The 11,696-nt window shown below is 37.9% G+C and overlaps 1 protein-coding gene across 1 annotated transcript; it reads right to left on the bottom strand.

Annotated features, from left to right (window-relative positions):
• Window positions 1-687: 687 nt before the first annotated feature.
• LOC141906496 (uncharacterized) lies at window positions 688-10,783 on the bottom strand. The gene is made up of 9 exons (XM_074795816.1): window positions 9,663-10,783; window positions 9,071-9,567; window positions 8,835-8,972; window positions 8,691-8,749; window positions 5,964-8,604; window positions 5,706-5,815; window positions 5,084-5,180; window positions 4,897-5,008; window positions 688-4,810 (listed from the first exon to the last, which is right to left on the bottom strand). The coding sequence occupies exons 1-9, from the start codon at window positions 10,741-10,743 to the stop codon at window positions 1,428-1,430; spliced, it is 8,118 nt and encodes a 2,705-aa protein (XP_074651917.1). The 5' UTR covers window positions 10,744-10,783; the 3' UTR covers window positions 688-1,427.
• Window positions 10,784-11,696: the final 913 nt, after the last annotated feature.

Below are 11,696 nucleotides of genomic sequence, written 5' to 3'. Positions count from 1 at the left end.
ATCTGAATTTCATTGAACATTATCTGAAGGATGAGATTGATAACCCAGGTCCACAAGAATCCTCCAAAGCCTCAAAACTCAGCGAAGATAGATATTCTAATTGTCTTGTGTCAGAAGCGGGTCCTCGAATTATATAATTCTGATATATCAGGAAGCAATCGCTAATCTTTTGCATATTATTCTGGTTTTATCTAAGAGAATGATAACACGTGACTCGGGGTAAAATAGGTTGTTTCAACTAAGGAGCCGTTAGTTATAAACAACGTTTTGTTTAGAGTATTGCATTTCGAGTTACTCACCACGGGCAAATGGTGAGCACCTACTGACTAGACACACCAAGCCAGTTCAGTGGTGCAGTGGTTAGTGTTCAGATGTAGTGCTCTGAAGGCCTGGGTTCGAATCCGGCAAAGGAAATGGACTGTAATTAGGGCTTTACGGGCGTGCCTTCTTTTTTTGGAAGGGATATCTATGGCTACAGCTGTCTTCCTGTCACTCAGGTGGGGTTTACATGTATTTCTTTTCCTTCTATCCTCAGTATTGTAGATAAATACATACATCCCTCTTTGTTTTCCTCAGGTTTTGTTAAAGATTCAATAAATCCCCGTTTCCTCGACAAAACAGACAACATAACTCGTACATGAACTTGCATATACAGTGAAAGACTTTATTCTTTTTTTGTGTACAAATACTTATACTCTTACCTGAAATTAATTTACATCATAATATGCGCAAAGATATTGTTTAGAAGCAAATAGGCCGACAAAAATATTTGACATTTCACTAAAAAAATTGGTTTTACTATTACAGTGAAACTCGCGTAGTCTATACCTAGTATATTGAATTGGAAATACAACACATTGGCACTAAAAACAAGACGATAATGTAACGAATTTACATTCGATAACAACTAAAGCGAGTTCAATGCATTCCCAGCAACAAAGCGAATAGCAGCCGACAATAGACAATATCCTTGCACTAACTTTATATATAATACGTCACTTGATGACAAATCTACTATACATGTGATTTATTTACAGATACAAAATCAATCAACTCAATGTTGCTAGTGATGAGATGGCTTCAACAATCAAATCAATCACTACAAATTAAAATGTTAAATATAAACCGCACCTTTTGAGTAAGAGATCGCACACACGCAATGTTGTACAAAGCACACATAGCACACACGCCACTTTCATAAATCTTATACATTGTGCGTGACACACACATACGCACGCACGCACACACGCACGCATAGTCTTGGACAGCGCACATTTACGGCTGCATATATAGTTTATGGAAAAAACATCGATGTTATAATGAATGATGAAATGCATGATTAAAAAAAATCAACGTCTTAAAAAGGAAAACTAAACTTCATATCATTCCATGATTTAAGACAGATTATTTACATCTGTACATCCGGGTTACTCGCCGCCAGTTTCTGGTTCGTCCAACTTTCTAATAAATTTATACAGCTCTTTTACAGTTGGTTGGGACGTTGATGGCGATTGTGACGTAATCGTCACCGACTGAACTGTCGAATCTTTACCAACAGTTTTTGTCACATTTTGTTTCTGCCATGACAGATAGGTTTTAGCGGCATTGATCGCAGTTTGAAGTTGAGATGGAGTCAATGGATCTTTGGAATTATCGCCAATACCATGGATTTTAACTTCAATGGCACATTTGTCCGTTACAACAGTAGCTTTACCTCCATTCTGTTTAACAACTGTGAACGCCGCATCACTTTTAATAGGTCTCATAATTTTGTTACCGACATTTTGTGAATTTGTGGTAGATTTAACAATTTGATTGATAAGTTCAATTTTATCTCTCTTACTTTCTACATACATTTGATCTTTAGCTTCATCAACTACTAAAACATCTCGACGCTTCGTTTCATCCAAAGAGATTGTCTGACCTATGATAGACTTGTCTTCAGACGTTCTTCTAGTAGTAACTAAAGACGGTTTAAATTCTGTTAAGGCAGTAGAATTCCCTACATTGGGCTTAAATCCAATTGGAACTGAAGTAGAAGCGATAACATTTGGCTTAGTTCCAGGAGAAACAGGAATAATGGAAGCCACTATTGTTGGTTTTAACCCAGGAGTACCTACTGTAGATGCCACTACAGATTGCTTCATTACAGAAGTGCCTACAACAGAAGCCACTACAGTTGGCTTTGTTCCAGAAGTACCAGAAGTTGAAGTCACGGTAGAATGCTTCATCCCAGACGTGCTTACAGTAGCAGCAGACATGGCTGACCTAACCCCAGAAGTACCTACAGTAAATGCCACAACAGACTGCTTACTTCCAGAAGTAGCTACAGTAGAAGCCACTACACATGGCTTCATCCCAGGATTACCTGAAGGGGCAACTCCTATAGCCAACTTTGTTGCAGGATTAAATGGAGAAGTAGTCAATACAGACTTTGTTCCAGGAGTAACAGATTTACTTAATGGATTAGGAAGTAAACTCAGTGGTTGCAGCAATAACTGATTTGTTGGACTAGTTGTACTTATGAATACCTTACTCGCAGATGAAGTTGGTGGTTTTACTGGTAATAACAACGACTGCGTCCCAGAAGTTCCAAATGATTTAAATAAGTTTCCTCCCTGCTTTGCAAGATCAGATTTACTGGATGGTTTTCTATCACTTGGAAGAGTCTGCGTCAACTGTAGTATCTGACCGCCCTTCACGACTGCGAGAACCCGAGGGGTAGTAAGCACACTAGCAGATGTTACTGTAGCACCAGTTGATTTAGAAATTGTATTATCCATTGACTGACGATTTATCACCAGATTACCAGTTTCACTTACAGCAATATTACAACCAACAGCATTCTCATCAGTATTTATAGGCGGTTCCGTTACTTTACATCGATCAACATCACCTTCGGTGTCGGGTTTCACATCATCCCTTACAGTTGCCTCAATATTCTTAGTTTGTGAAATGATTTTCTTGATACACTTTTCGGCGATTCTATTCAAATTGTCTTGCAACTGACCACTGCAGATAGAACGAACTTCCTCATCACTTTTACTAGAACATGAAGTATCTTCAGAGGTGCATATCCTATTTTCAGTTTGAGTCAACATTTTATCTGATTTCGTTACCAGCTCAGGAGGTTTGGTATTGGTATGTTCAGCATATTGAGGCGATTTTGTATCAAACGCTGGTGAAGTTTCTTCCACATTATTCGGAACATCTTCTAGGAATGGCTTGGCTACTGCTTCAGCTGTAGACACTGGAGATGTTCCCTCAGCCAATATTTCCTTTGAGAGTAAGGTTTCTGCGTCGGGTGCAGCAGATATCCCGCTTACATCTTCATTCTCAGTGTTAATACTGGCTACAACCTTGTCAATGATTGGTTCTGCAGAGGATTCTGATGTATTCTTGATTAACTCCACCAAACTTTCAGCAGGATTTTCAATAGAAGTTGATACAAGACTCTCTTCTTCAACACTTTCATCATTACTCATATTAATTTCTTCCCAGCAACTAGTTACATCATTGTCAATGACTGGTTCTGCAGCAGGTCCTGATGTATTCTTCAGTAAATGTCCCAAACTTTCAGCAGGATTCCCAAGAGAAGTTGACGCTGTACTTTCATCATTATTCATATTCATTTTTTCCTGAACGCCGCTTACATTCGGTTCTGCAGAAGATTCTGATGTATTCCTCCGTAACTCGTCTGCACTTTCAGCAGGATTTTTAATAGAAGTCGATACCAGACTCTCCTCTCCAACACTTTCATCATTACTTATATTCATTTCTTCCCCGCAACCAGTTACAACGCTGTCAATGTTTGGTTCTGCGGAGGATTCTGATATATTCTTCAGTAACTCGACCGTACTTTTAGCAGGATTTTCGATAGAAGTTAGACTCTCTCCTGCTAGACTCTCTTCTTCAAAACTATCATTATAACTGATATTCAATTCTTTCCCGACACTTGTTTTCACTTGTGCGATATCATAATATTTATTATTTTCACAATTTTCCTCATTACTTTCAATCTGGGTCTCAGAATCCTCTGAACATTCTATCTGAACAGATGATATACTACTGCATTCCTTACTGTTATCAACCACATTCTCACTTGATTCAATAACTTCTGTTAGATCCTCACTTGTGCTACTAGTATCTAGTGGCAGTTCTAGATCTTCAGCTATTGCCGCAAGTGCTGAACTTACAGATTCCAGCTTTCCTTGTTTCAAATCTTCAAGATTGATGTTAAAAATCGATTGACCCTTGGTTTCAGAATCATTCACATCGTTTACTTTACTGCTGGTATCTGGTATAACATCATCAGCATTTACGACATTATCATCATCATCAATATCAACATCATCAGCTACTTTGAAAATCTCTTTCATCACACAGACCTCTTCATCTTCAGGATTTTTAGATAAAGACATTTGAGTTTTAGAAACTATATTGGAGCACAATGAGCCATCAGGTGTGGATTCATTTCTATCAGGGGAAACTGGTATCAGTAACGGTAATGTCATTGATGACACGGGCGGTTGTGTAGAAGGGCGTTTTTCCAGTGGATCTTTCACTAATTGTTCTGTAGGTTGATTACCTGTTGATTTGGCACGAGGTTTAGCAGAAAGCCTTATCTCTGAATTTTCTGAAAATGGTTTCATTACACAATCCAATTTTCCCTGGTTCATCATCTCTTCTTGATATTCTTTGTCGAAGCTATCACTTTTCAACATTTCTAAAGCACAATTACCCAGTATTTCTTTCGTGTATAAGATTGTTTCGGAAAATGTGATTCTTTTGCTGGAATCAGTCTGATCACCTGCAATTGATAAGTTTTCAGAATCTCAGATTTACCTCGAATAAAAGAAATAATGATTAAGTTAAAGGGCATTCAGGAAAATGTACCTATCAAATGTCTTAATTTTGTGACAAGATGTACAGTTGTAATCTTCTGCTTTGCCAATTCTCTCCGCAGCGAGGCATCCTGTAGTTGGAGTTGCTTAACCCTTTTCACAGCCTAAAAAAGAATTCAGTTTGATGAAACTACTTTTAACATTCTAAAAAATAACTACATTTACAACTGAATCAATACCTTCTCCAATAGATTTTGTTTACCACCATTTCTTTCTCCAAGACATTCAGCTAAGTCAGAAAATCTCTTCGCCAAGTCTTTTCTCCTTTCTCGCTCCCTGAAGACAAGAAAAAATTTAAGAATTATAATACCAGTACCGACGACATTCCAATGAAAACATAAACAAAACATGGGTTTTCTAAGCTAACAGAAACAAATAATTACAACAATAAACCCAAAAATGTTGAAAAACTTGGCAACGAAACTAAAAGCAACATGAATAATGTACAGTGAACTTTGCTCAGTGATGGCACAACATAATCTATCAAAGCAATTTTGATCCGTAAGTATTCATTCAAGCAAAATTCCCTGTCATAAATAATTTAATTAGATTGTCAAAATTACCAAATTATCAAAGCTGGATCAATTGGATATCTATAAAAGGAAAAGGATATCAAACACTGTAACCCCAGTCATCTTTCTATATATCAGTGTCACAACTGTGAGTTTAGAGTATTTCCAGTGAGTGACTTGAGTCAAAGAATCAAATCAATTTTATGAGACTAAGGTTCATTAAAGGTGACCATGCTAAAAACTGAAATATACCGTAGGTAAAATAGGTTGGAAACCGAAAATTATTTACCGAAAATTATGTCCCTCTCTTGGATTTTCATCTCGATTACTTTGTGGTACTGATTTGGAAACATGATCTTTGAATACAATTTTTTGGAAACCACCAGACTCTGCGTTGATCTTGCAAAAAACAACCAAATCACAAGGTAAGTAAAATGTAAATAAGCACCAGGACTATGTCAAATTCAATTCAACACCTAACTCATCAAGAAGAATTGATGATTATACAAATTTGCAGCAACATCGTAAATGCCAATGAAAAACTCACCTGGTTTTTGGAAGGTGCATTACCAATGAGAGCAGCTCTGAGATGAGATGAATGTTTCGCATTAGAAAGCGCTTTATCCTTCCCATCATCACTCGAGTTACATATATCCACGTCGGAATCTATATAATCATCAATTGATTTCTCACCAATAGAAGGTGCAGGACTGGCGGAAGTAGCAGATTTTTGTGATAATTTAAGCTTCTTACACGGCGGTGGAAGGCAGCTGCTTTTGACGCTATTTTGTTGATTAAGAACATCGTCATATCTAACAACAACAGTTTTTGGGTTTATTTCCTCATCATAAAGAGATGGTTTTAACCATGGACGTTTCTTTCGTTGGATAACCTGTATAACTTTGTGAAGTGTGCACGAAGATGATACATTAGAGTCAACTGAGGAATCATCTTTAGCAATTTTGACCTCTTCTTTAAACTTCTTAACAAGTGGTTCATTACAGGACTCTTCTAAATCCAAACCTTCAATATCAACATCGATATCCTCAGTCTCATGTGAAACCATCTGCACATACATATCTCGTTGGAAGAATTTTTTAATCTTTTTCTCAAGCACAAGATTCGTATGAACATCAATTGGCATTTCACTTCCAACAGCCGATCCGAGATCATCATCATCAGTAACGAAATGTCGAACTGCCAATTTCTCTTTTCTCTTAGATTTCGTTCCTTTCTGTGGAACAACAGGAGGAGCTGGTTGTGATTCTAAAGTCGCAAATGTTGGTCCAATAAGTGAAATTCTCTTCAACGCACTTCTATTGATAGGCGGCAAAATCGGTTGAAACGTTGCTGGTTTTTGGTTGCCCAAAACTTCATTGCTGATCTGAGAAAGAGCAGAACTTAATGAGTCTCTGGCTGATGTTAATTTCTTTGATTCTTGTTCCTTTCCCATGGCATTACTGTCAACTATCTGGCCACCACAAATCCTAAATCTGTAATTACCCAAATTATCAGCAGCACTGTTGATGTTGTTGGAGGTATTACCGGTACTATTGTTTTCTTGAGAACTGGTATTGAAGAGTTTCTGTGATGCTGACATTGCCGCTGTATTAGATATAGATGAAGCAGACGCAGACGCATCAGAACTGATTGTAGTTGAGGATGACTGAATTGAATGATGAACTAAAGCAAGTCCTTTTACCATATCAGGAGTAAATGTCTTATTGGTGATTTTCTCATCAGGATTCCGAACTTTCACTAAAGCCAGTAAATCATTTACATGTGTCCCCGGTGGTAAGACATTTCCCATTTGCGACTTCAAAACACATTTTATATGAAGAGGCAAATTCACGAACGCCATCGTTTTGATAAATGGCTGATCAGAATTGAGTTGCTGCTGAAGATGGGGCACAAGTGTAGAAGGAACATCATCCACACTCGTCGCTGACGTAGAAGGAGTCGGGAAAAATGAACCTTGCATCGTCAAAAGCTGTTTCTGTTTGTTAAATATTCCAGGTTGAATGAGAGACTTCGTAACAATGTTCAATTTTTTAATTGATTTCCCAGTTGAATCCGATGCATTTGCTGCAGATAAAATATTGAGAGAAGTTGTTGTTGGAGTAGATGTTGTTGTTGGTGTACTGCTAGCAGAGTCGGCTGGTGGAGATAAAGTTTGTTCAAGAGCCTCACTAGATGGATGTGCTTTATCATCTTTACGACCTCTCTCATTAAGCTCTTTTAACAACTCGATGCTAATTTTGATCTGTTTTTCATCATTATTTTCGCCTTCAATCTCTTCTACTTTTTGACTCAAATCCTTCGCATCTTTAATCTTATTTTCCATCTTGATATCTACTTGTTTTCTTTCAGTAGATTTACTATTGTCTACATCCATATTCTCAGGTTTTGTTGGACTGTTGGAATCACATTCATTTTCAAGTGTTGCAGCACCTCCAACTGTGTCATTAGCATCATCATTTTTAGACTTTGGGATATTTGGGCTTTCAGTAGCTGGATATGAGGTTGTTAATTCAGATTTTACACGAAGAGCGCTGTAGCCTATTTTAGCTGATACACTTGTTGCCTCTCGTACTAACAGCCGGATAGCAAACATTTTTTTTGGTAACGTCGAGCGAAGATGAGGTGGAATTTTAGTTGGTTTCACCGATTTAGGGAGCACATCTATGAGATAATTATTGTAACTGATTTTTGCCGTTTGAGGGTAGATCCTTCCGCGAACTTGTTGAGCCACATAGCTAAGAAGGTGAGAGCGTATCTTGTCCCATTGACAGTTACTGAGTATTTCCAGTAAATGAGGTTCGCTATTCATCAATGGTTCCCCAGTCGCTTGTCGTTGCTTCGGTTGTAAAAGCATCATTTGTCTGGAGAATCCAGGTGGTAAATATTCCTTTTTTATTTCACTCTTATTAAAATGATCGGTAAAATCAGAGCTGTTCTCCTCAGAAGACATTTTGATTTCAAGTTCACTGTCAGTTGGTTTTGAAGCCGATATTGCAACGTTATCTTGCACTGGTTCGGATTCTTTTGTTTCTTCTATTACAGTTGACTCTCTCTCCGGCTCCAGTTCAGGCGGATTATCCTCAGTTGCTACTTGTTGTTGCCGATGGTCACGTTTACAACTTCCATCAACTCCATGATTACGACAAGTACATTGCAACACAAAGTCCCTACAAGAGGATAAAATCATTCATAAGGTTGACAGAAAGACAACATTTTCTCAACAGACAATATTATATGCTCATTTATTTTGTACCTTGCTTTACGTCTATAATAATGCACTCTAGCACATGTGTAGTATGATGGATTATCGTCCTGGAAAATAATAAATAATATAACAGCAAAACAATAATAAGCAAAACAATACAAGACTCTTTATTTGTTTGCTGAATACACATACCATAATGGGTTCCTCAATATTTGTAGTTATTTGACTTTTTCTCTGCATTTTTGGCTTGAAACTTGGGGCTTCCATTTCTGTTACCAGGGTTGACATTGTGGAGGTCAATGGTGAAGTCGAAGAACCCTGCGTAAGTAACTACAAAAAAGAAATATTGAATATCTTAAAGATTCCACTTTTGAACCAGCAAAAAAATGGTAAATAGATGAAAATGGAGATCGATTTGTTGATCGTACCTTTTTCTTCTTCCATGAAGCGTGCATTATTTCGTATTTGACCATCTCATCGTAGTAGATGAGATCTCTCTTCTTCGATGTGAGGCGTCGTTCTCGTTTCAATCCAGAATACCGCTGCTGGTCGCCCTCGTCTTCGATACCTTGCGCTTTTCGTTGACATCGCAGGAATCGATCATAATCTTCGCTGTCCTCGTTTTTGTAAGATTGTCGCGGTCGACGCAGATGAGTCGAATCTTTATCCTGAATGTCGTTTGAATTTTCGCCTGTAAATTCTGGATTGAACATGTCGTTTACGTTGCACTTACAACGGAATCGACATTCGCGCTTTGAGCAAACTGAGCCAAATTTCTTCGTAGAACTAGCGAACAAACTGTCACAAATACATCCCAACCTGCAATATTCTTTGTCGCAATTCTCTTTCTTTAAAGGTGGTGGAATGTCTGCGGTCGCTAATGTATTTTCTTCACTTACTTTGCAAACACAACCTGATGAACAACCTGAAAATCAAACCAAATTGGAATTGCCATGAACAAATCGTTTCAATTTTGATTTATTGTACGGTGGTATATTTCATGATAAGATTCAAACTGACCTGGTTTATCACACATCAAGAGATTCAATGGTTCAAGCGAAACTTCCTTTGTTAAATTTGGAGGCGATGGACTCTGGTTGTCGGATATCTCGTTATTACTCTCATCATCACCAGTATGAAAATTGACTGAATTGTCTAATTTCCTTCTTTTGACTGCTTGATGTGCTGACCCCACTGCTGATGGACACTCCAAGGCTGTCAGAGCTTTCATAGACATTGTCTCTGTTAAGGTTACCATTTCCATGCGATCAATGTGCCATAGATTTGGAAATTTATGAGATAAATAATCTGTGACAACTGGTTCAACTACTGGTTCAAGCGCTGGTTCAAGCACTGGTTCAACCAAGGCTTCCACCACAGGTTCGAAAATAGGTTGAACTACAGCTTCAGCACAAGTTACGCTTAGTTGACTTTGTAACTTGGAACGAGCGGATGCAAGTTTTTCCTTGAACATCAAAACATCCTGGAGCTGTTTTTGTTTCTTTTCATCGAGTTCAGTAGAAAGTGTATGAGAAACTACGAGATTGGGTTGATTTTCACTGATTGGTTCTGTGCCATGATCTTGCTCAGCATTGACAATTTCATCGTCAGATAGAATAACATCTTCCGGTAAAATGGGTCTATTATCATCCTCGATTTTGACTCCATCTTTGAGAAAATCAAAAAGCCATCGTGAGGGGGCAAGTGGTTTCTTCACAACCATATCTGAACTGGACACATCATCAGATCTATCATCTTCTACCAGATTTAAATATTTGAATGGCGGATACTTCCTCTGTGCCTTCTTTTCTAGTAACTCTTCAGTTGCTGGTTTTAAACGTGTTTCATACAACTGAAAGGTGTCACCCAGTGAAGAACTATCAATGACTCGATTTTTCCAAGCTTTGACTTTAGTTATCTCAGGATCTTTTCCTTTTGCCGAACCTCTACGTCTTTGTTTACCGGTACTTTTTACAATTTTTTCAAGCTCTTGTATTAGATGTTTCTCATACTTGTGCATTCTCTTTTTATGAACCATATCAGTCTTTTTTATTGTTTTATTAACAAAGTCAAACGTTTTTCTTTTCTTCTTACGGTTCATATATCTACTTATACTGATACTTATGTCTCTTTCACGACCACATAGGTCTCTGTTCTTTTCAATGTTGACATGAGCAGCTAACACATCTTCTGTCGCAAATGACATAAACATCACATCATCAACTAGGTCCAAATCAGGTATAACATTATTCGTGTTTATGAATATATCTTGTCCAACGCAAAAACGAGATGGTGGCTCTACACATTTCATCTTCCTTTGTAGAAGATCAGATTTTAATTCAGCATTTTTTTCCAAATATCTATCCAAGTCTCCACTACTGAATGCACAAACTGGAGCTGGAACTGGTCTTTCGAAAGACTGCAACAACAAAGATTCATCATATTCAGTTTTAACTTTACGAACTGGTGGCATCTCCAATGTCAGCTGTGGAGGTGATTTACTACAATTCATCATATCATTTTGATTAGTTTCATTATCGACTGCATGAAGCGTTGGTGGTTCACTATTATCTGATTCTTCTAACTCTGCTTTCACTTCTTCCTTGATTTTTCCGACGAGTCCTCCACAAGTTTGACACTTACAATGACCAGAACCTGTCAAACTACCAGCATCTGGCACATCAGTTAAGTCAACACATGTCACTGTGCTCGAAACCTCTGTATTTCCATAACTGTCTTCATTTGGTTCAGCTTTTAGAATCACTTTCAACCCACATTGCTCACAATTATCTGAACCACTTAAATCCTGTACAGTTTCAGGCTGGTTGTCTGTTTCCTGATGATGTTCTATGACAGGAGGTCGTAATTCCTCAGGCTCTGATACTGTTGAGTCAACTGATTTATTAGAATTTGTAACATCTGCATGATTCTCAGCTGTAACATTTGTTGAATCATCATTTTCACTGGAAATGTCTTCCTCCTCACTGGAATCAGAGGAACTGGTTTCATCATCTTCATCACCATCACTACTATCATCTTCATCGCTTTCTTTTT

Source organism: Tubulanus polymorphus, chromosome 5, assembly GCF_964204645.1.
Source record: "Tubulanus polymorphus chromosome 5, tnTubPoly1.2, whole genome shotgun sequence".
Taxonomy (NCBI): Eukaryota; Metazoa; Nemertea; class Palaeonemertea; order Tubulaniformes; family Tubulanidae; genus Tubulanus; species Tubulanus polymorphus.
Note: the sequence above shows the minus strand (reverse complement) of the source record. Positions and strands in the feature narration are given on the sequence as shown.

What these genes read in the sequence shown, in the direction of transcription:
- LOC141906496 (XM_074795816.1), bottom strand. Translation starts at nt 10,743, where the DNA reads ATGAACCGTAAGAAGAAAAGAAAAACGTTTGACTTTGTTAATAAAACA. An exon ending in TATTATAGACGTAAAGCAAG is followed by an intron (nt 8,605 to 8,690) that starts GTACAAAATAAA and finishes ATCCTCTTGTAG; the next exon opens with GGACTTTGTGTTGCAATGTA. An exon ending in AACAAAATCTATTGGAGAAG is followed by an intron (nt 5,009 to 5,083) that starts GTATTGATTCAG and finishes ATTCTTTTTTAG; the next exon opens with GCTGTGAAAAGGGTTAAGCA.